Source organism: Spermophilus citellus (assembly GCF_964194105.1).
Source record: "Spermophilus citellus genome assembly, chromosome: 4".
NCBI classification, from domain to species: Eukaryota; Metazoa; Chordata; class Mammalia; order Rodentia; family Sciuridae; genus Spermophilus; species Spermophilus citellus.
Window position 1 is genome coordinate 140,177,905 of NC_138185.1, and position 26,074 is coordinate 140,203,978.

General features: G+C 38.9%; 1 protein-coding gene across 2 annotated transcripts in view; it reads left to right on the forward strand.

The window, feature by feature from the left end:
• The window catches only part of RASGRP1 (RAS guanyl releasing protein 1), a 73,116-nt gene that overhangs the window by 11,191 nt on the left and 35,851 nt on the right, over window positions 1-26,074 (forward strand). For both annotated transcript variants that reach the window (XM_081289090.1, XM_081289091.1), the window contains exon 3: window positions 24,793-24,913. In XM_081289090.1, the coding sequence (XP_081145216.1) occupies window positions 24,793-24,913 (121 nt within the window). The remainder of the gene's footprint in view (window positions 1-24,792; window positions 24,914-26,074) is intronic.

Consider the following 26,074-nt stretch of genomic DNA (forward strand, 5'->3'; position numbering starts at 1 on the left):
TTTTTTAAGGCAGTCTGTGGATCTAAAGGTTATTAAGAAACAGCGTGAACACAGTCTGCTCAAAATCAACAGAGACAGCAGTAACAGAACTGTAGAACCATGGAGAAGGACAGTGCCACCCCGGGCCTATCTTCTGATCTAAGAGCCTGTTGGCCTTTGCCTAGAGCATTATAGTGTCCAAGTATTGTGCCTTATTCTGCAGGAGTAGTGAGTTTGAGCTACAGCCTAGCTGAGGTACCCTAGATTTACTGGGAGGAAAATACAGGGCAAGAGGCAAAGTATGGGCCAGCTTTGGGGCACACCAACTAGGTGTGCTTTTTAAATTTTTATTTCACCTCTAGTTGCATTATTTCCTAGCAGTGATGTGCTGGATTGACTGGTACCAGCTCACAAGAGCAAGTTGTTAAATTTTCAAGAATTCTTCAAGCTTGCATCATTAAAAATTAAACTATATTCACTTAAATCATATTTTTACAAGAAGGTCAGAAGTATTCAAGACTTATCACTTCCTAATACATTACTATATTTTACTATCATCTGTGCTTTTGAGAATATGTCTATTTGGTATAAATGCTGTATAATGGCATGCATTTGTGCAGTTGCTTCCCAAGTCCATGACCAGTAAAATCATGCCAGTAGCTTAGCTTGATATTGTCTACGTTGGAAGTATTCACATTTTGGAAATCAACAAATGCTACTATCAGTGCTTCCTGTTCAATGCCAACCCTAGAGAGACCATTGTCAAACGTTTACCAGCACACCACTGTCTTCCAGGTATAGAGGATGCTTACCACGCAAAGTGTTTAGAGGGGAAGGGAACTCCCTAACTGGGAATCTTATTTTGTATCACCTAGTTAGGAGAAAGTAATAATTTTTCCATTGTTTTGCTTCTTTCATCTACATATCTTTTTTTTAAAAAAAAAATCCCCACGTGTTCTTCAAAGGAAAGAAACAATATACCTTAAAGATAAGGAAATCAAATATTAGTAAGGTTGAGAAGTGTTCTTGAAGTGATAATGGGACAAAACTTTAAAACCAATGAGAGATTCATATTCTGGAATTGAAGTTATCACTCTGTGCTTTTTTAAATTTTTATTTCACTTCTAAAAATTCTCCAGGATTAAAGCATCCCTTGTTTCTGATCAACCAAATCTCAATTTTGTGGACTTCTGTTCACCATATATTTTATGCTCTGTCTCTTTATTTCTGATTCCACCCGTTTAATCATTCTACTACATGGTAACAGGCACCCTTAATGTATACAACCAAACTTTTATTGAGTGTGTTTTTGTAAGTTTGAGTGATAACCGTATTTCAATTTTATAAACTGTTCATATCTTTTGCCTATTTATCACCTGCTGCTTAATTAATGCTTTTTACTACTAGAGGTTTGCAAAAGCTTTTTATATTTAAAAATCTGTTAACTCTATAGATATTATTTGCTACAGGCATTTTCTTCCTATTTCCTTTTTATGTTACATTTAGTTTTATAATATGTAGAAATTCACATTGTTATATAGCTAAATTTGTCTCCATTCCTTTTTTCTTTCATTAACTCTAAGCTTTAAAAATTCATATTCCAAAGACTTGGTGAATATCTCATTGCCATTTTAATTAGAGTTTTATTAAATCCAGTGTGTAATGCCACATCATTCCTGTTAGGGATGACCAGTAAAAGTTTATGAGTTGCTCCTGGAGAAAAAGAAGTGTTGAGTTTTATTTCTGAAATTGACATTGGCTTGAAACCAAAGTGCTTTAACAGGTCACTTTGTAACTTAGAGCTTTGGTTTTTCCTCATTGTGATACTATTGAAATGAATTCTGAAACTAAAAATGTCTGGGAGAAGGTTTCATTTTGATATCAAATGTGAACTTGAAAAAAGTTCTTCAGAATTTGTGTATTTAAAGAAAATGCTTTTGATTGTTTGGAGAGCCAATATTCTTAGGGCGGAGTCCCAACCATATTTAAATCCATTATATCTTAATTATTAATATAGACTGAGTTTATATTGTTCTTACGTAAGATTTTTTTTTCATTGTGGTAAGATATACTAACAAAATCAACCACTTACCTAGACTTTTAAAATATTTAAAATATCATTGATTAGTAATACCTTTTCAGTAATTACGATGAATAACAGTGTTTATATTAATATTTTATATACAGTCTCATTTAATTCCCAGTATTCTATAAGTTCTTGTATTTGTGAAGCTCTAAGTGTCACTCAGTTCTCATACTTACTTTTTAAATATTAACAACTTTTAAATAACTCATATTCACTATAGAAAACTCAGAAAATACACACTAGCAAAGGGATTATAATCATTCATTCTACCATAAGCAAGATTAGCAATATCAACTTTCTTGTTGTTTTTTTTTTTATTTCCTAAATTGACTTCTATGGATAGTTACAGGTAATATAATTATGTTGACTTTTGATAAAATACCATAACTTTACTTTCCATAATTCAACCTTCATATTTATAAAATGGCGTGCTAACCCACAAAGTTGCTATTCTATCCTGAAAAAAAATAATTCTAGCGTAATTCTTTCAACTATGGGACATAAAATTGAAGGTTGCTTGGCAACTACAATGATGCTAATGAAGAATTAAAGGAATTACAAGAAGAGTACTTTGTTCTTTCCAGTGCTAAATTGCAATAAGCCTGACTGATTATAATTGTAATAAACAAAGAAAAAATACTTCCATTAACTTAAAATTCTATCCCTCATTTTTGTTATGTATAGTGAAAGTTTTGTTTAAGCTTTACTTTCAGAAACAAAAAATCTTTTCTTAGCTTTCTTAGGGAGTCTCAAGTAACCTCTAGGTGAGAAATACAAAGACAGAACTGCAAAGAAGCTACAGTTGGATATAGCTGTGATTCTTCTGCTGTGAGGAAGGGGTGGTGGGCAGCAGTTGAGGGAGGGAGGCCGTGTTGTCTACTCTGTTTTTTTCCCAGAGTGTGGTCAAGGGCCCTGGGGAGATTGCTGAGGTTCTTCTAGAATCTTCAAATAAAAGAAGCTGCCAGAATGGGATTGAATTGGAAGGACACCAGTAGTTAACTAAAATGGACAAAAGGGAGTAGGGATTGACAGTTTTGTAATGAGGGAGGGAACAGAATAACCAGACTAGTAAAGAAGACAGTTGAGGATGAAGATATCTGAGAATTAGGAAAGTTTAGGCTTAAGCCGGTTAAGTGAGAGTTTCTGGGTGGAGGAGCAAAAGGAGCCATATAAGTGTCTTCTTCATTGATCTGCCTGAACCACACAGTCTCACACATGTTTCTGTTACTTTGTGAACCATCCCATTTTATAGGGGAACCCAGGGCATTCAGAAAGCAGAAAAAAAAAAAAATCCCAACGTTAACATAGTTGAATGTATCTTGTGAGAATGTAGTTATAGCCTATAGAGCTTCCTTCAGTCTGATGAGTGGTTCATTGTTGGGGTTAATTTTGCATTTATTTATTTAAATGCCATATGCATATAGGCTTTTTCATGCATCCTTCCTCCTCACCATGGGTTCCAGCTTTTCTCCATTTAAACCTACCATGGTGGGCTCATCATTTCCCTCTCGTCCCATGCAATCCAGACCAGACAGTGAGTCATTCCACTTCTTCTATGCTGCTTTCAGAAGATAGCCAGTGACCCATAGTGCCTGCCACTGAGCTGTCCAGTTATTGTTAAGGACAAGTGCCTGCTCTCATCGATGAACTCTGGGGCTCACCTGAGTGTATGGCCTCAATGAAGCAGCTCCCCACACTTACTCTGCCTGTGGTCCCACCACCTGCCCTGTCCCCGGTGGCTTAAGAGTCTCATTAGCTAATCAGTAACCACCAGGATTTAATGGATTTAGCTTCAGTTAACTGAGAAAAAGGGCACCCTGAAAATTGCGGAAAAAAGAGATGGAGGAGGACCCTCTGGATTAATGAAGATCAATTGTAGTGTATGATTCTTACTTCTGAAAATTATGTGTGTGTGTGTGTTTACACATACATTTTTAATATGTCATTATATATATTTGGAAATTTGGACACTAATTGGATATTTTATGATATTAAAGAATCACTGTGTTTGGTGTTGTGTTATTATCTTTTAAATTTTTATCAGCATGTATTAATTACATGTATTAACAGGGTTCAATGTGATATTTGCATACATGTATTCATTGTACACTGATCAAATCCAGCCTTCCTTTATCCACTGTTTTCTCCACACACACCCTTCACAGCTTCTGATAATCACTATTCTACATTTCAGGTTGACTTGTTTTAGCATCCACATATGAGAGAGAACACGTAGTACTTGTCTTCCTGTTCTGGCTTATTTTACTTAACATGATGATCTCTAGTTCCAGCCATCTTTCTGCAAATGACAGGATTTCATTCTTTATGGATGAATAATATTTCATTGCACATATGTGTATCACATTTTCTTTATCCATTAATTCATTGATAGGCACCTAGGCTGATTTCATATCTTAGCTATTATGAGTAGGGCTGCAGTAAACATGGGCATGCAAGTATCTCTTTGGAATGCTGGTTTCATTTCCTTTGGATATATACCCAAAAGTGAGATAACTGGATCATACAATAGATCTAATTTTAGTTTTCTGAGGAATATCCATACTGTTCTCAATGATGGTTATACTAATTCACAATACTACCAACAGTGTATACAAGTTCCTTTTTCTCCACATCTTTGCTAACATTTCTTTGGGGATTTTTTTTTTTTTTTTTTTTTTATAATAGGCATTTGACCTTCTAACTGGGATGAGATAGTATCTCATTGTTGTATTGATTTACATTTCCCTGATGGCTAACAATATTTATTATTATTTTCATATATTTATTGCCATTGGTATTTCTTCTTTTGAGAAGTGTCTGTTAGATCATTTGTGAAAAATAAAAAAAATTTAAATCTTAGAAAAGAAAAATAAAGCCGGGCATGGTGATACATGACTGTAATCCCAGTGGCTTAGGAGGCTGAGGCTGGAGGATTGTGAGTTCAAAGCCAGCCTCAGCAACTTAGCAACTCAGCAAGACCTTGTCTCTAAATTTAAAGCGAGGGGGGCCTAGGGGTGTGGCTCAGTGGTTGAGCATTACTGGGTTCAATCCTCAGTACTAAACAAAAAAAGAAAAATAGATCATTTGCCCATTTATACATTGAATTACTTTTTTTGGGTTTTTACATATTCTGAATATTAACCTTTTGTCAGATGAATAATTGGCAAATACTTTCTCCAGTTCTGTGGGTTGTCTCTTCACTCTGTTGGTTGTTTGCTGTGCAGAAGCATTTTGGTTTGATGGAATCCTATATGTCAGTTTTTTTGCTTTCATTTCCTATGTGTCTGGGGTCCTATTCAGAAAACCATTGCCTGTACCAATGTTTTGAAGTGCATTCTTCTAGTGAATTTTTGAAGAGCATTCGTCTAGTAGTTTCAGGTCTTATATTTAGTTCTTTGATTCATTTTGAGTTGATTTTTTTGTACCAGATAAGAGATAGGGCTCAAGTTTCAATCTTCATGTGACTATCCAGTTTTTCCAGCTACACACATTGAAGAAGCTGTCCTTTCTCCAGTGTATGGATGCCTGGGTTTACTTTGGGCTTCTATATTTTATTGTTCTACATGTCTGGTTTATGCCAATACCATGCTATTTTGGTTACTATGGCTTTGTAGTATGTCTGAAAATCAGGTATAGTGATGCCTCCAGCTTTCTTCTGGAATTGATTGCTTTCATTTTCTAGAGCACTGAAATGGAGTAGCCATATCTATCTTAAAGAGGGGAGAGGAAAGTCAAGAACAAAATGGGCTACTTTAATTGCACATCATGAAAATAACGTATCCATGTATATTACATTCCATGTCATACCAGTCCATTCTCTACTCAATGTTGAATTCCTGGATATTAAAAAAAAAAACAAACCCAAAACAAATGTAAAAAGCAACTAGAAGCTCTAATCTTCATTTTTACTCTCAGAGACAGGAGCTGGAATTCAGTAATTCCAGCTGGCCCCTCCACCCCTCCCACCCTACCCCAGCCTTGGTGGAAAGACCCAGCCTGGCCTTGATGCAACAGCCAGGTCACAGCAGGGTTTGGGGATTTAATCCTGCCCCTGCTGTTTACCAATTGTTGCCTAAGGCAAATTGGTTTACTTTAATCTCTTCATCTACAAAATGGTTAATAGTAGGAAGAAATGTTAAGAGTTAGGTGAAAATTAAATAAGTTTATCTTAGTTTGAGAATTCCCAGAAGCAGATCCTGAGACAAGAATTTGAACAAAATGTATGTTTGGGAGGTGACAGGGGAAGAGGAAAAGCTGCTCCTGGAAGGTGTATCATCAAATGGGGTCCCACACTGGGGTCAAGTTTAAGACTGCCTTCAGAACCATCCCATCCAGGAGAAGTGTGTTTACATTCCAAGGGCCACCAACCAGTAGTTAAGGCTGCTTCTAGAGGGTGTTGGCTTCCCAGAGTGTCTTGCACACAGATGGAGGTATGAAGGGCCTCCAGAAAGCTCTCAGCACGTGGAGTTGGGTTGGCACACATTATAATGGTACAACCCGAGAGCACGTGAATGCCACTGACAGGCTCTGTTCCCAAGTCAGAAAGTAAGGGCTCAGTAAATATTAAATGAGCAAGTACAAGCTAGATAAAAATCCAAACATATTCCAAACTGGTTAATAGTCATACTCACAGGATACCTTTATGGATATGAGATGGACAGATGTCATTCTGTAGGGTCATGTATATGACCATGAGTATAAGTAGCTCTGGATATTTTCATCAGACTTAAACACAGTCCATGTTTTCGTTATATGCACTGCTGTGAATAGTAAATACCTTATATGAAAATCAAAATTCAGGAAGATCAATAATGTAGAACAAAGAACCTAGATTTCAATAGGAGTAAATGAAGTCTTGCACTTGAAGTTTAAAAATATTGCTGCTTATAAATTCTGATGGGGGCAAACTGGATTAATTGTAGTTCTTACAATAAATACTAAGGGATTTTAGTGTATTATAAATTTAATATGAGCTGGTAGTGTCATACATCTTCGAAAAAGTTAAGTAATCTGAAATTGTATTTATAGAAATAGAATTTCCATGTTAAGGGAGTATTTCCCTCATTATATTGTGAGGTCCAGTCCTAACCCTGGAACACAGTAATTTTGTGCCCTTAGCAAGTTTCTTAATGTTTCTGAGACTCAAATTCTATCAACAAAAAAGCTATTACATACTTCCCTGGATTGTTGTAAAACAGAAAGTTTGAAAGGATTGGGCTGAATATGTAGCTCAGTGGCAGAGAGCTTGCCTAGCATGTGCAAGACCTTGGGGATCAATCTCTAGCACTGCAAAAAGAAAGAATTGATATAAAATGTTATCATTACTACATTACACAGTGTATACTCAAAAGTGGCATCAATCATTATTACTGTAGATTTATTGAATGTTAGTATATTACTACCTCAGATTAATAATGCAGAATGTCGTAAGATCCAAGATCACACTGTGGAAATACTAGATGGAAATATCTGGTTAGAATGGCTGTGAGCTTAGTAGGTGTGAGCTTAGTAGGTAGTATTATAATTTAGATTTTTACACAAATTTGAGGTATATTAATTTGGTGTTCAATAAATGAGACCCAAAAAGTTTCTCATTTTTCAAAATATTAATCCAGACCATGACAAAAATCTGACATGAACTGTTTTATGAAATTTATTAGAAGGAATATGGGGTATTTCATATAAAGCATAAGAAGAGTACAGTACAGGATGCCTGTATGTAAGCCTTGGGATCTCTGATATCAGGGACTACACTATCATTAGGAGACTCCTGCATGTTTTTTCACTGTCTTCTTTTGCCTCTTCCCACCTAACACACACCCTTCTACTTGTCAGCTAATCATTCTCTTTCATAGAAAATTTCTTTCCTCCATGGACAAGAAACATGATACTATCATGCATTTCTTGCCTTTAAAGATTTAATATGTTTTTCTCTCAAATTCACTGGGAAAAAAATCCAGGAAAGAACTTTGATTCCAATTGGACCAGGTGACTACCATTTAAACCGATCTACTATGGTCACAAGGGTGAAACTTAAAAATGCAGCATTTGAATTTATGGAAGGAATACTTCCCAAAGGAAGGCTTATATGCTGGGCTCAGAAAACATCTCTCTGTTGCACCAAGAGCCAACCAAACACTAGAGTGCAGTGTGCAATTGAGTTTGAGTTTTAAGGTAAGAATAGAAAGATTGTAGAAAGTACAGAGGTGGTAAACAATTAAGAAATGACACCATAATACAATCTATGAGAATATAAAATGGCAGAATCTAAGAAGAAGACAGGTGGATTTCTCTTCTTTGTCTTAATAACATTAAGCTTATGTATGTCTTGTTAGTGTGAAGTATAGAAGAGCTACTAATGAGTTATTACCTCCAAGAGGACATATAAAGAATAAGTGCATTTAAATTTGACAAAGAACTTGGACTTCCCATTTATTTATTTTTTAAAATTTGTTCTAATTAGTTATATATGACCTCAGAATACATTTTGACACATCATACATAAATGGAGTATGATTTCTCATTCTTCTGATTGTACATGATGTAGAATCATACCAGTCATGTAGTCATATGTGTACATAGGGTAATAATGTCAGATTCATTCTACTATCCTTCCATCTCCATGCCCCTCCCCTCCTTTCACTCCCCTCTACCTAATCCAAAGTACCTCTATTCTTCTGTAGCACTTGTCTCCCATTGTGAATTAGCATTCTCATATCAGAGAAAACATTCCACCTTTGGTTTTTTGGGGATGTTCTCTATCATGCTAAGCAAAATAAGCCAAAATGTGTATATATACCACATTGTCTTTATTCATTCATCTGTTGAAGGACAAATAACCCAATCAATAAATTGACTAAAGAACTGAATAGACACTTCACAAAAAAGAAAAACAATCAATCAACAAATACATGAAAAAAAAATGTTCAACATCTCTAGAAATTAGAGAAATGCAAATCAAAATGACTCTAAGATTTCATCTCACTCCAGTCAGAATGTCAATTATCAAGAATATAAGCAACAATAAATGTTGGTGAGAATGTGGGGGAAAAGATACACTCATATATTGCTGGTGGGACTGCAAATTGGTACAATTGGAGAGCAGTATGGAGATTCTCAGAAAACTTGGAATAGAACCACCATTTAACCCATCTATCCCACTCCTTGGTTTATACCCAAAGGACTTAAAATCAGCATACAATGATGCAGCCACATCAATGTTTATAGCAGTTCAACTCATAATAACCAAACTATAGAAACAACTTAGATTTCCTTCAACAGATGAATGGATTAAAAAATGGATTTCCCATTTATAAGGGTATTAAACATCAGAACAGGAACTTAGATTTTGATCATAATGGAATATTGAGTATTAAAATTATTTTCCTCCTATAAACAACTCTCAAACTTGACAAAATATGTGAAACAATCATTTTTAGGTATTAGAAAATGCAACAGACTTTGTGACTGTGGATAAAATGGAAGCACATGAAGTGAATTCAAAACTCACCTTAGCTTTCTACCTGGAAGTGCTTTACAAATCATGATTTAGGAACTGGAGCCCAGGGAGTACCATGTTGCCTCAAAGAGAAAGCAGAGGTAGTATTCAGGGGTTCTGGGATGTCAGGAATTTGTGGAAAGACATAGAGGAGAGATGGGATCTCCTTTAGTCTTCAACCAAATACTAAACTATTCATGAATATCAATCCATGACACTTAAACAGTTACTGGGGGCATGTGAGTCAAAGAAGTTCGCATAGAAGGGAAATGGTATTGTTCCTACCAGAGAGTGGAGAGACATTATGCTTTGTGCTTTCAAATGGGATGTAGAAAAGACTATAATATAGAAGTTGAGCTGCTTTAGCCCTAGAATAAATACTACTCTTGTCCCACCCTAAAAAAAGCCTAACTCTAAGCTTGGAAAGAGCTATTTACTGGGCTGGGGTTGTAGCTCAGTGGTAGAGTGCCTGCCTAGCATGTGTGAGACACTGGGTTCAATTCTTAGTACCAGATATAAATAAGTAAAATTAAGGTCCATTGACAACTAAAAAAATGTATTTTAAAAAGAGAAATCTATGACTCTAATAACTTAAATATCTCTATAAAGGAACATAATCCAAATTCTCAATACCATGCTCACAGTGCCTAGCATTCAATAAAAAATTTCAAGGCATAAGAAGAAGCAGGAAAATGTGATTGATAACCAAAAGAAAAAGGTTAATAGAAATGAACTCAGAGATGACACAAATGTTGGAAATACTGGACAAAGAATTTAAAACAGCTATAGTAAATGCATTGGAGGATTGAAAGTAAGATGAACAGATGGGTAACTTCAACAGAGAAATGGAAACAATAAAAGGAACCAAATCAAAACTTTTGAACTGAGGGCTGGGGTTGTGGCTCAGTGATAGAGTGCTCATCTTGCATGTATGAAGCTCTGGGTTCCATCCTCAGCACCACATAAAAATAACTAAATAAAATAAGGTATCATGTTCATTACAACTAAAAATTTTTTTTTAATTTTGTACTGAAAAACAAAGTATATGGAAAATAAAATTTCATTGTGATGTATGTAATACTATACTGAATGCTAAAATTAAAAAAAAAGATTAAAGTTGAAGGCAGGTCATTATCTTAGCAAACTCTAGGAAGGAGGAAAACAACTAGAAATTCAGACAATGTAACTACAGCTTATATGGGAAGGAAAGGACCTAGAATAGCTAGAACAATTTTGAAAAAGAATGAAGCTGAAAAATTTACACTTCTTGTTTTCAAGACTTACTATAAAGCTATAGTTTAATTGGGAACAGAATAGTAAATTCAAAAACAAATCCACATATATTGTCAACCAAGTCTACAATGTCACCTCTTTAAGCACTTCACTTCCATTAGCCCTGAAATCAGCTAAGAGGCCTTACCACTGACTTCTGAAATTGGAAGGGTCTTCATGGGGTCATTTAGTAGTTTATAGAACCTACCCCAGGCAAGGAGTGAACAAAATAGTCTAAATCAGCCTAATAGATCTTGACTGATCATCAGATTCCTAAAGAACTTTCTAAAATGCAAATTCTATGCTCCATCTCTGGTATCCTGATGTAGTAGATCTCAGGAAAGGCATTGGAATATGTTTGGCAGTTTATTGTTTGTTTTTTGTTTCTGAGGTACTCAAGAGGTCTTGGAAATCAGTCAGGTTTAAGATATTCATTTACTGCTGAATAAGTTGAACCTGTTATTCATTATAAGAGAAAAAAACCCCATTGATTCTTCTTCTAAAACTCTCCAAAGGGTGAATACTAGCAGAATATTATATTAAGGCCTCTTCAATAGAAAGAAAAAAAATCACCCACTTAAGCCAAATTTTACTCATTACTATGCCGTCTTCTCATAGTGATTATTAGTGGATCTTTCCTATGGTTTGCAAAGGTGACCAAGTGTTTCACAGTACTGAAAGGTAGAAGAGCAAGAGAAAAACCCAAGTGGAGAAGGCTTCCAAGTGCTTACCTACTTTACAGTCTGCTCTAGACCTGTCCTGACTGACTAAATGGTAGTAGTCACTTTCTGTGGATCAGGGGTAGATGTGCCAGCTGGTACTTATGAAGAACTGAAGGTGAAATAACCATATTTACCCCATTTGCCCAAGCAGGTGAGGCCATGCCAACTTTAAGCCTTGTTCTTGCTGAATTCTAATACACTTAGGGGGTCTGGATTTCTTCCATCAGCATCCAGGTGACAGATGGTGGAAGCCCTCGGGTCTTTGAATCTCTGTCACTATGGATGTCCTTCCTTTATGATTCCTCAGCTTCTCAAGGAAGCAGAGAAGGATGTGGACAGGAAAGAACTTGATGGTTAAGATGCTAATAGGGGTAAAGTGAGGGAGGAAAAGTGATAACTGCAAGTGGCATCTTTTCCTAAATAACAACAAAATTAGTCAAGTTCAGCAAAAGCCACCCTTTGTTTTCCTCCTCCGTTGTGACCTCACTGGAGCAGCACGTGCATGCCTGGACACGTGTACTTTCTAGCCCCCTCAGGGTGGCTGTGGCTGTGCAATTAGGGAAAAGTATATATGTGGAAATCGAAATCAAGTTCCAGGTTCTCTGGAAATGACCTACCTTGAAAAGAGCCCTTAGGTCTCAGGTCATAAGGTAGAACAACCCGTCAGTAGCAGATGCCGGCTCAGAGAGCCTGCTTTCCTCTCTCAGTGGTCCATCTGCTTTTGAAATTCTATTTTTTCCCCATGTTTTTAAATCAGTGCTTTCGCAGTTTAAAAACAAAAATCAGAATAAGGGCAATTCCTCAGTCTAGTGTGTAATCTCCAGTCCTGACCCTGATCTACCTCTCCTCATGTCTCTCCCTACATATAGAGTTTCTAATTTAACCAAACTGAACCTCACATCCTTTCCCAAATATTTTTTTAACTGTCATTTCCAAACTTAGAAATCATTTCTTGCCTGACCCGGCACAACCCTTACCATTGTGTTACTCTATCAAAATCTGACCCTCCTCTAGGGCCTGCCTCAAATACCGTCCTCTTCATGAAAGGTTAGCCATGTTTTCTTGTCAAATATGGTTTTTTGGGGCCTTCTTCTAGGCTTTTACTGTATCCTGTTTGAATTATTACCTGTAGATTTCTGACATTTCCTGGACAGGATCCTTGTTAGGTCTGCAGCCCCCACAGACTCTATCATATTATTATTATTAATTTATTTATTTAACAAAGAGCTCTGGGCTTGTAATAAGAAAATCCAAGCCTGGAACTCCAGCTCTGCCATTTGGTGCTGGTATTATCCGTGGGCAAGTTATTTATCCAGTGGTGATATTCAAAATATTTAATAACTGGTACCAAATTGGTCCCCATCAATCTGAAAAAAAATGCCAGTTGGACAGTATCAGCCCTGTCTTTGTGCCTTTCGCATCTGTAAAATGGATATAGTCCCTACCTACCTCACAAGACAACTGCACTAGTCAAATGAGATAATGCATGTGAAAGTGTTATGCAAATGTAAGTCAGAATTGTTTAGTGGCATTTCTAGCACCCACATTTGGGGTTGGTCCACTGACCTCATCGCCTTGACCACTGCTCCGCTTCTCTCAGAACAGGGTCCAGGAACAAACCAAGGTCTTATTGAGCAATTAATGAGGATACCACTAATGTGAGAAATCTTGGAATCAATCTGTTAGATCTAGATCCTTCAAAGATGCATAACATCAGCTTCTTCAAGCATGGCCCCTTACCATTTTAGGCCTGGAAAATAATATGTTTTCATTAATAAAATCTGGGATTTTTTTTTTTTTTTTGTACTAGTGATTGAGCCCAAGGGTACTTAACCACTGAGCCACATCCCCAGCTCTTATTTATTTATTTATTTTGAATTTTGAGACAGGGTCTTGCTAAGTTACTGAGACTAGCTTTGAATTCCATCCTCATGCCTCAGCCTCCCAAGCCGCTGGAATTATAGACATACAACACTACACCTGGCAAACTGGGAAAATCTAAAAAGTTTACAAAGTATTTTTTTTAATGTTAGTATAAATTTTTCTCATGTGAGGATACCTCCTTCACGAGAGATTCATGCCATTTTATGGCATAGTGACCACAAAATTCAGGATTCTTAAAGGTATCTGGGAGTCTCAGATTCACCTGGTTTTTACATATGGCAAGGGGCGGCCCTGCCTAGGTCTTTAAATGGAATTAAATTCCAGTGACATTAACATAGATTAATAGAAGAGTCTGAATATTAGTTCCTGCTTTGTCCTTAGAGTTTCTTTTCTCCCCTTTTTACCTTTTTGTTTCTTAAAATACTGATGTTTGTTATCATCGCCTCCTTGTAGCCCCTCCCATCTCCATATGCTAGGGACACAAATCCTTAGCTTCTTGTCCCTCCCAAAGCCATGTAACTCTTTCCTTATATTAAGTGTGCCCTTACTGTTTTGTGTTTATTGGCAGTTGTCAGTCTATGTCTGTTCCTACATTCTTTGATTAAATGAAGGAAATGGTCCCAGTATGGTATGTATAGCAGGGCCCTAGAGATTGCAGGGAATCAACAGAAAGTAGACAACCTTTTCCCTTACCTTTGAAGGATTCCCTCTTAAGAGGCAATGCATAATTATCATAGATATGAATAAAATAAAAACCTAAAACCAGAATGATAAACAAAAAAGGACAAAATGTGCAGCCCTTTCTAGCTACTTTCCAGCTGTGGGACCAGTGACAACTTATTTTTACTTCTCTTGAATCTGTTTCTTCTTGTGCTAAATGAAGAAAACATTTACCATGCAGTGTTGTAGTAAAAATTAGAATATCTGTAACGTGGCTGATGCTACCTACATTCTGGTGGCGACCATTGCTAGTGTGCTCATTTAGCATGTAGGCTCGCTCCAGACTCAAGTGCTGAGCATAGGATGTGCTTTTTGTCTTCACAGCTTTCAGGCTGAGAAGCAGTGGGATATGGTAGAAAGGGTAAGGCTTAAGTCAAAAGATCAGAACTTAAGTCCCCATCCTGTCACTTATCAAATATGTGACTTCAGGCAGGTCACATTGCCTTCTTCTCTGGTTCCTCACCTATAAATAATAAAAACAATACCTATCTCAAAGTTGTGAAGCTCAGCAGAGACAATATACAAGGAGAGAGTGGTTGTCCACAAAGCACTAATAAATGTAGGTTGGTGGTATTTCAACAGTACAGTGAGAGTTTCATGTGCCTACGTGACAACTGTCAAGCCATCTAGATGCTTGACACCCACAAATCAATGAGACATCACAGTGGTTTGAACTCAGCTCAGAACTTTGTTCACCCCAAAAGATATCAACATTCTTTCTTCTAGACTGATCTCCTGATTACCTCTTTGCTGGGAAGCCAGGGCTGAGACATCACCAAACTGTCCTTCTGCAAGTGAGCACACAGGCTCAGCAATGATCGGGGTCATCCTGGGGCCAGGTGGCCTGTCAGACTCAATCCTGGTCTGCCACTTAATAACTGTGTTAACTTGGGCAAGTGACCCTACTTGAGTTTTTTATCTAACAGATGCCAACGATATGGTTAATATATACAAAATCTTGGAATAGTGACTGCTACACAGGAAATGCCCCCGATATGTTAGCAAAAAGATTGAGAGCAGCAGCAAGACTGTAACTGTAACTCATTTCTTCTGGTTAGATTCTGCCTTTTCTCCAACAAGACCATTATTTCTCCTGGTCTCTTCCATCTTCCAGTTGGCAACAACTTGTGAATTTCAGTGTTGCCTTTTAGCAATTTATGTAAGACCGTCACAACACAGCATCAGTTCACCACTGAGATGTTTTGAAACACTTTCTTATTTGACTTTTGACTGCTGAGTAGAGCCAGTTTCTTTCTTTTTTCAGAGATAAAGAGATTCCTCACCCTCCCTTGCAGTTCTCTCCCTACACTCTCATGTGGGTTTCTCTCCAGCACCTCTGTAAACAACAAAAAATCCTTTTGAGGATCCCAGGGGAGGATACACTTAAAACCTAGGATGGGAAGGAAGCTTGGAAGGCCATCAGCCAACTGCTATGGAGTGAGACCATGTTTGAGGGGAACCCAAGTCCAAGTCCAATTACAGATGGTTTGACAAACCACAGTGGACAACAGCTCTTTGGATTGTGTTTACAGTGAAGGGTTTAACAAAAGAAAAAAAAAAATCATAGTCCCACTCAGGATAGCCAAGGACCATCAGGAGCAAAGAAAAAGACAAGATGTTTTAAATCCCATTAAGAGAAACAGCAATTTATCACTGTTATAGTGCTCTACAGTTTATCAAGCATTGTAATACATTTAATCTAATCAACCAAACTCCAACCAAAGAAGAGTAAGGGACACCTCAGACTATTTTCTGTCTGACTGCAAAAGACTTTGCTCAGTGACTTCTACCATGCATGGTGTTGAGATATATATATATATATATATATATATATATATATATATATATATATATAAAATAGAACTATTTATTGCAGAGAATCATAAGCAAAGAAAAATTTCTGTGGTCATAAGTATATTTGGTGGTTGGGCTGTAATCAGTATATTGCCATTTTATATCAGCACACCCTGCTACAATGCTGTCATGCACTGATTGAGACTATCTATTCTTTAGGCTTGCAGATCTGATAGGATCAAAATCACACATTCAGAAAATTTTTCTGAAGAAGGCTGAGGTCTTGGCTAACCCATGATTCTCAGCTTCACCCCAAGTTGTTCCTTAGTGTCTGTCCAAAGATATGACAAAAGGGCCCAGAATTTAATAGACAAGAGTGAAATGCTAGGAATAAATTCCAATGAGCAAGGTATGAGTGTGTCCCAGATTTTCTTTTCAATTTGTCTCTTTTTCTTTGGGTTCCCTGGCCTTTGCTGTCCTCCCTCCCAGCTATGTGCCAGCAGCTCTGTGTCCCTCTGGGAAGCTGGGACAGAACCTTGATTCTGCTTTTCCCCTTGCCAGGTACATTCCTATGACACTGCAGTGGGAATGTTCCCCGTCTGTGAGCCAAGTAGACCGCCTTGACAGCAGTTCACCAAAGAACCACATTGCAGCATAACATTGCAGCCAGATAATTTGGTTGTCCCAGAGAGTTGGATGGACACTGGGGAAAGCAGAAGTTGGCACTACATTTTGACAGTGACCCTTAAAGTCTGTAGCCCCAGTGTTGTCCCAGGTTGCTCACTGGGTGTGCCCAAGACCTATCATGTCTCCTCCCAGGCCTCATCTTTAGTTCTAAGCCTCAGCCCCACCCACAGAACTGTGTCCACTTTGTAGAATTAAAAAGAACAGCTTCCCTCATGACTTCTCAGACTGCAGATTCCTCCAACATGACAGATCCAGATCGAGGCAGCAGTTCCCCAGGGAAGCTGGCTGTCTCGCTCAGCAGAGGCAATACAGCTAAAAGCTCTTTCTCACTTTAGGCAATTCATGTACTTGCTTAGACATTTACAGATTGCAATCACTCATCCAGGAAATCTAGGTCATACTTTACATAGAGTTTCATGCCTCAGAAGGAAAGCCATGCCAGGGAAGGACATTTCTGTTGGTGGTGATTTGGCTATAAGAGTGGAGAGCACTTTTGCTGGCTGTGCAGGGCACTGAGAGCCCAGGGCACCTGGCATCTTCCCACTGGCCACTGGCTAATGGACTCTTTGGATACTAGTGACCTATCTAAATGATGCCAATAGCTTCCTTGTGTTGATTTCATGAAAAGTGGTAGGTTTGAGGGTTAGGGTCTCACCAGAGATTTTTTTCATCCTTAACATTGAGCTCATGGTCATCCTGTGGAGCAGGAGACGGTGTGGGAAGGGATACAAAGGAAGCCCAGCAAACAGCAGCCCTGTGACCTCAGATCTGCTGAGGAACTTACAGAGGTAGGTGCACATTGGAGGTCGCCCACAGCTATCTCCAGAGATTTCTGCAAGCATTTCTTCCCCACTCCATGTTCAGTGATTTCATTATGGTAGCTGAGATTGACCATGTGGGAACAGTCGTACCACGGAAATATGCAAACCCTATATAAACCATTCCCCATCTTTCTTGTTTGTTACTTTTATAAGCATGCTGCTGGTAGCAACCATACTGACTATTCTCATACTTGCCCTGAGAAGTGAGTCCTGATCCTTGGCAAATCACTTGCTTTCCCCTGATTGTTGTCCTCTTCAGGGACAGAGGATTTAAAAAAAAAATTAAAGTGGCATTGGTTATGTTATAAGCTGCTTAGGGAGTAGAAGCTATTGAGCTCAGAGTGGGCATCGCCTCCTTCCTCCTTCATGTGCATCTGCTGCCTCAGTTTCGACTGTCAGCACTAAAAAATAACAAACAACAAACAACAACAAAAACCAGTAATCTTATTTTCCACTCACCAGTTTTTGCACACTCTCCAAATAGGGTTTAACACATATTATAGTCTTGCTGTGGGTTGGGTTTTATGTCTCTGGAACATTCCTCCAGTCTACCCTTTCTGGAGGTTGTGACTTCCATGGGCAGCTTCAGCTCTGCCTGCATGGTCTTCTGGTCCTCGTTTTTCCATTATCATTTTCAGGGCCTGGTTGCAACCCGTCTGGTATGTCAGGTTATGCCCCCAGTGCTGACGGCTTCCCTACCCTCAGAGTACTAGTTTCTGACATTTTGCCTTCGGTACACTCAACATACCTTTACACATCAAGAGATTTCCATGGAAACCAAAACAAAGGAGGAAGAAAAGACTGTTCTGGAGTTTCTCTCTGGTGTTGGCTGTTTGTTTTCATTTATGTCCATTTGGCAGCATGGCATTTCCATCTCATCCCCCAGACTCATCTCACCGTAACAAAGTCCCCCCAGCTCTTGTCAGAAAGAGGCAGGATGTGGTATGCAACCCTTGGCTAGTTTTCACTCACAGGACTCTGATCATCCGGGAGCAGTTCATCTCTCTGAAGCAAGCAGTTTATTTAAAATTACGTCAAGAAAAACAACAACAACAAAAAAAAAGCAAGCAAGCAAGAAAGAAGTTGGTGGGGTTTAGAGACAGATTGAATAGATGGTCTTTTGAATCTTGAAGTTGCAGGTCTCCTGGCCAAGGTCACCTGATATCCTTCCCAAACCATCATATCTGAATGGGATGGCTCTCCCTCTTGACTTACCATCTTATAGCTGGGTCTCCATGGCGTTCCTGCTTAACGTTTCCTATTTGGTAATATTAGGCGTCTTGAGTGTGTGTTAAATCCTCAACTAGATTGTGTGCTCCTCAAGGACAAGGGTTTCTTACAGCTCATCAAACGTCCTTTAGTGCCTATGTCAGTGCTTTCCACAGGGTAGCTTCCTTGTCCATATTGGGTAATAGTACCAAAAAAAAAAAAATTGTGTGTGTTTGTGTGTGGTACTAAGGATCAAACCCAGGGCCTCAATTCATTGCTATGCCACTGAACCAAAGTCTCCGCCTCCCCCACAATCTTGTTAATTGAAGTAGAATGAAAAGTTGCCACACAGAATAGTTAGGAAATTCTTTCCTCTCGTTGGAAGGATGTAGGTAGAGGTTAGGTAGGTATCACGTCCCAATTATGCTTTCAGGAGGAAATAATGCCTGAGATAGAAAGTAAAGGAGAGGATTGTCTTTTTCTCCCTAAGAATCTGTGATTCCATAAAGCACAGCTACTGCCAGCACTAAGACTAATGGTGGAAAATTGGTTGTTGGCTTATAGACAAAAGAATCTCACATGGCTTTTCTCTTCGTTCTGTTGAGCAAATGGTCCACAGGTTAGGCGTCTTTAATTAGTATACTTTTCTAGCAGCATACATTATTCCCTAAGTCAAGTGGTAGAGTATGTAAGATTGACAGTTTGTACCTCACTGAGGTTTCAACCCTTTAAAGAAGTCTTTCTCTGAATGTATAAGGAGAACAGATGGTAATGAAAAAATATGCACATTTTATTATGCATTGCACATTTTACTTATTAGAATTTTTAGTATGACACCCTGCATTTTTAAAAGCCTAAAAGATGAAAACAAAATAGAATAATTCCTTGAAATATTTAAATCAGCTTACAGAAATTATATAGATGTGTGTGTGTATGTGTGTGTATGTGTATATATATATATATTCCAGCAGCCCAGAAGGTAGATTCCATCTTGACCACCATTTGGAAAATGTGTTTTTCAAAGGGAGGTGGTTCTCAAAGGGAAGAGGCGTGCACTGTATGGGATGAGGGTGGGAAAGGAATGCAACGTCGATAAGCTCATCTGGCATTTGATGGTCACATGGGGAAGAGATGGTGGTGGGAATGAGGGCAAGTGACTACACTGGGCTGTTCTCTTGTTGAAAAAGAACTGAGGAGGGAGAGGCAGTGGAGCTCTTGACTAGCCGTGGAAAGTCTCCTTGCTCTTTCCCTCACCCCATCTCTGCCTCCTCTTATGGAGTGAGTCATCCCCTCTGGTCTTAACATTTGCCAGCACTCACCCCCACAGAGAACATGGTAGGACTCACAAGCTGCAGTGTGGGAACGTCACTGGAACTCTAGAAGAGGCACAAAGTAAAGGTAAAGTGTGAACAATTGTGACTCTTAGGCATGGCCACCTGGGTTCTCCTCCTAAAGGCAACTTTCAAGATCAGGACCAAGTGACCAAAGCTTTCAAGAGTTTTCAAGAATTCACCAGAATATAAAGGCCATTCTGCCAAGTGTGCCTTGGCTCCAACCCAGGATCCTCATGGCATCTCTTATAGTCATAAGGACTGGAAGAGTTCTTAGCACTCACTCTCATTAGCCTCCCATTTAATTCTTGGCTCCCTCTCCCAACAGATGGCCTGCAGATTGCAACCAGGTGTGATGGAAAGAACAGGGATTCTGGAATCAAACAGACCTAGGGCTAAATCCTAACTCTGCCATTCATTGTCCCTTTCCTAACCTCACTATGCGTTAATTTCTTCAGCTGTAAACAGTGAATAACACCAACATTGCAGGGTCTTCTGAGAATTATAAATAACATTGTTAAAGTCCTTAGCACAGCCCCTGGCATTAAGTAGGGCTTCAGTAATGATAATTGCTATGTGAATGACAGCAATGCTTATTAAGTGTCATGCCTCCTCTTAAGTACTATAGTCAGCCACAAAGGGAAAATCAGACAGCAAGTCTTGAGTGCTGTCCATACCTACCAAGCCTGGGCCTGTGTCCATAGCGCATGGAGCACATGGGAACATTCTAGTGCATACCTTTAAGTATATTGCATATTGCAGTTTCACTATTCAAGAACATAAATACTGCCATCTCTGTGAAGAGGTCCACATTGTAAAAACTATTGTCAAATGCTGCATTAAGAAGTTACCCCTCTGTAGCTATGGGGGTTTCATTGCATGCTTGCCACCAATTTTTTTTTTTTTACCTTCCCTGTGTCTGATATCTTCGATGTGACTTTGAAGTTCCCTCCCTTCAACTTTAGATTCAGAAATATGACTTACTTTAGCCAACAGAATGAGGCAGAAGTGACAGCATTCCACTTCCAAGACTAAGTTCAAGAGGCCTTGGATATTTCTAGTTACCTTTCAGTGCCCTGCCATCATGAGAAGAACCTGCCCCTGATAGGCTGCTGCTCCAAGGAAGCTGGGAGACATGTGGAGTAGTGCGCCAGCAAAGCCCAGCCTATATCACTTGCCCCCCAACTGAGACACTTCAGCAAAAATAAATGGTTGCTATTTTAAGTTACTGAATTTTGGCATAGTTTGTTTTGCAGTATTTTGTAGCAAGAGACAATTATCACAGAAATTATGTGGGCCAGAAAACAGAGAAAGCAATGCTAGACGTACCTCACCAGAGTATAAGTACAGAAGAATTAATGGAAGATTTACACAGCTATAACCATGTATATTTCATTAAAATGTTTTACTAAATTGTAATTTTGAGTTTCTTTTGAAAACTGTGGCTGGGAAGAAAATAAGTGTGTATATTATACACAGTCAATGATATAACTAATTACAAGCAAACTCAGTTTCCAGAGAGGCATGAATGAGTTCACTCATCTACTCAGCACATGCCTAGAGTGCATACCATTGTGGGTACTGTTCTAGGTTTTAGAAATAGGTTGTGGGAAAAAACAGAGAAGGCTTAGGTTTCATGAAGTTTGTGTTCTATTGGAAATTCTGTAAATTAAAAATTAAAGAAAAAATAACCAGATAACTTTAGAACATAAGTGCTATGAAGAAACTCAGGCAGGAGAATGGGTACCTTAGGTAGTTTAAGGAAGACCTCTCTGGGGATGTGATGATTGAGATTTACATAACATGAATGAATCAAGGGAAGAAAGACTATGTGGAGGGGAATAGCAAATGCAAAGGCCACGAGGTAGGAATAAGCTTGGAGTATGAGGTATACACAGATGCATGGAGAGGAGCAATGTGGTTAAAAAAAATGAAGTGGGTAATATTAAAAGAGGTAGAATAGGTGAAGCTCTGCTGGCTACAGTAAGGGGTTTGTTTTATACCAAATATAATGGAATTTGTTAACGTATATTAATATAAGCACATGACCTGATTTATAGTTATCAGGAGCTCACTTCTAGCTACTGTGTGGAGAATGGACTATAGGTGAACCAGAGTAGAAGCAGGGAAGTCAATTCATTGCATCATGGTGGCCGAATGAGGGTTATGGCAAGGATGGAGACAAGTGAGATATATTTTTAAAGTAAAATCAAGACCTCCTGATGGATTAGATAAGAGGAAACTGAGAAATGAAGCATGACTCCCAGGCTTTTAGGTTGGGCAACTCTGAAGATGGTTGGTTGTGCCATTTATAGAGATGAGGACAAAAGGAGGAGGAATGAACTAGGAGGAGAAAGTCCTGATTTTGTCTGGGTGAGTTAAGTTTGAATTTGCACTTCCAAGTGGATTTGCCAGGTAGGCTGCTGGGCATACTAATTCGGTGGTCATGGCTAAAGATACGTAAGTTGGGCAGTTGTCAGCATAGAGCTGGTATTTCAGTCATAGGACTGGATGATTTCACTAGAAAAAAAAAAGTTGATTTTTAAATTTAAAATTTAAGAAGTTTAAACATTTTTTTTAAATGTTAGAAAAAAAAGAAGTGGGAAGACTAAGCCATAGAGCATGATGACATTTAAGAGCTTAGCAGAGGAAGAGGAGACAGAAGAAGAGCGTGAGAGAGAAGTGAGAGAATGTGATGTTATGGAAGCCAAGGGAAGAAAGTGTTCCAGGAAGGAGAGTTGTCAACTTTGGGTTGTGTTTTTGGGTTGAATGCAATTGAATCATGAAGTAACATGAACAGAGGTATGACTATTGGATTTGGCAATGAAGTAACCTTTGGCATTGGTAACTTTAGAAAGAAAATATTTAATGGAATAATGGAATGGAATAAGTCACAATGGAATGATGGAAGAGTAAATGGGAGGTGAGAAAGTAGTGACAGTGAGTTTTTGCTGAAAGGAAACAGAAAGCTGCAGAGGAAGCTGGAGACTAGGAGGAGAGTTATGGTTCTGTTTTTATTTCATTTTGTTTCAAGTGGGAGATACAGGGGCACATGGAATGCCAGTGGAAGTAAACCAGTAGAGAGAAAAGTATTGGGATTATAGGAGAGAATGTGGCCAGGTGCAGCACCAGCGTCCTTGAGGAGAGGAGACTGGAGCACTATACAAGGTCTTCCCCTATGAAAGGTCTTCCATGGTAAAGGAAAGGGCAGTAGGAAGGGCACCAGTAAATTGGTGGATTTGGCGGTAGGGAGGGAGGAGCCTGTCAGTTTACAGTGTTTTCTCAATGAACTATGACTTTAGGTTTCATTTGAGGCATCAGAACTTCTGGGCCCAAATGTTCTATGTCCTTTGTTTACAATTTGATAAATGTGAAAGAAAATAAAAATGACAACCCCTTTTCTATAGTGTATTTGTGGGGGTCGGGGGTTTACTGGGGATTGAATCCAGGGATGCTCTACCACTGAGCTACATCCCCAGTCCTTTTTTATTTTTTATCATGAGATAGGGTCTTTCAAAGGTGCCCAGGATGTTTTCCAATTTGCAATCCTCCTGCATCAGCCTCCCAAGTTTCTATGATTACCAGGCCTAACCTCTATAAAATATTTTAAATAGCAATACAGATGACAAACAATTCATGTATATTCTTTCATTTGATGTTTTTCATTGAACCATTCAAATTCCTGGCTAGGAATAGAATTCACTTAATTTCTGTAAATGAAGAAATATTAAAAGATGTTGCATTAGAAACTGTCAACAGTTAAGTCATTACCACCCTTAGACTAAGGGTCAAAGAGATAAACAACAGTTTGATATCCCAGCCAGAGTTGTCGTCATGAAGGAAGGGCCAACCCATGTGTTTATTCATCCAACTGCATGTAGCTACTATCAAGGATGTGCTGTTAAGGCAGAGAGGAAATGAGAAAGACATATTTTGACTTCCCTCCCATCTCTTGCTCCTGTTTCCCAATGGCTGAACCCAGCTGGTAAGGGAGCCCCAGTGATGTGATTCATGCTGAAGACCAGAGAGTAGATATGGCAATAAGTAATCAGCTCTGGCCCTGACACTTCATACCACAAATGTTGAAAAGGTTTTGAAAACCACTTCAAGGGAATCTTTATGTTCGTTGCTGGTGTATAGAATGCATCTTATTATCTGTTACCAGGTGGGATTTGGAAAACCCAGCTAACCAAGCTCTTCAATACAAATCAACATGAATACCTGTAATCTACTGACAACCTTCCAATGTCATGTTTGCTTCTAATCTGTCTCCTTTATTTCAATCCAGAGGCACATTAACCATGAAACTAGGAGAATTTTCATTCTAGGGCCCTTCATTTGCATGATTCACTCCTAAGGTTGTGGGAGGGCCCTATTCATGTGATCATACATTTTTGTAAAATGTTTTGAAAGTAAGGTATTTTAATTACAATCAATTTATACTGTAACTTTTCTCATTATGACCCTTGGGAGGTTTCTCCTGCATCATATGAACTTTAGGCCTCACAAAACCTGGACTGCCTCTGCTTTCAACAGACACTTAGGTGTATTGATGTAGATTTTATCCTTTTTTCAAGATTTTATCATCTTTGGGGCAAGGGGACTAATGAGCATCAAAATGGACACTTGGGAGAAGATAGAGTACAGCAAGAAGAGAGAAAAGCCAAGAAGGAGGGATGAGCCTGAGGCGTGCTCTGGCCAGCTTCCAGAGCAGTGGAAGAGGAGGGTGTCAGGTGTCCACCAGATGCCTGGCTGGACCTGACTCAGATGCTGCTCTTTATATTTTCAGATGCAGATGGGAACTTGTGTCGAAGTAACCAGCTGTTGCAAGTCATGCTGACCATGCACCGAATCATCATCTCCTCTGCGGACCTGCTGCAAAAAGTTATGACCCTATATCCTTTAACATAGTGACTGGAATGCCAGAATGGGATCTATTCCAAAAGTAGCTGGAGATTTGAAGCATGCTTTCGTTTTGCTTGGTTTGGAATAGCCTGAGTGAGAAATGTCCATCTCCTTTTATATGGAATGTGTGCATATTCATTCATGTATTCATTTGTGTATCATGTTCATTCATGCATTGAGTGGGATACTGGTACTGATGCTGATTTCTCTGGGGGTGGTCAAAGGTGCAAACATGGTCACCTTCAGTATCTCTTGCAAGTAAAAACTACTTTTCCTGTAGAGTAGTCAAAATTCATGTTTATCCTGAACAAACTGACAAAGGACAACAGCACGATTCAAATGACGCATTCCTTTCTGGCTTCCCTGCCCAGTTCTCAGCCTTCCAGGCTCTGAAGAAAGCTTCCCAAGGCAAGAGCATCTGGAGAATCTGCTGGTGCCTTCTTGCTTCTGGCAGAGACATTGACTGTGCACCAAGCAAGCCCTGATGAATGTTAGCCTTCCCGTGGGGTGTGAACCAAGCAGGGCAGAGAAGGACCCACCTCCTCCTACTTCTTCTCACAAATGACACTGGGGGATGTAGCCCCCAAGAAATAAAGACTGTAGAGGAGGTGAGACTGTTTAGCACCTGAGGCCCAAGCCCCTGGGACTGAGTCATGACTTGTGACTGCTGCTGTAATCCTTCATTGCTTTAATTCCCCATTTCATGTTGCCACACACAGAAAAAAATACTAAAACTTAAAAATTGCTGTGTGCAGTGGCCCATGCCTCCAGTGACTCTGGAGGCTGAGGCAAGTAGATTACTGCCTGGGCAATTTAGTAAGACCCTATTTCAAAAATGAAAATTGAAAGGTCTGGGGATGTACCTGATGGTAGAGTACTTGCCTAGCTTGTATGAGGCCCTGGGTTCAATCCTAAGCACCATCAAAAAACAAAACAAAACAAAAAAAGGTCAAATTGAATCCCTCCTCTAAATGTGCTCAGAAATTTTTATCTCTCATCTCAAAGGTGGTGTTTCTAAGAGCGTGCCAAGGGTGTAGTGTTTGTTGGGAAAGGTCCCCGTAATGAGAGGTGCAGGTAATAAGTGGGAAGCCTCCTCTGCAGAGAATTTTAAAACCACAGTAACACCGACTCAAAGTCTGTCTGCTTTTTATTGACTGCATGCATGA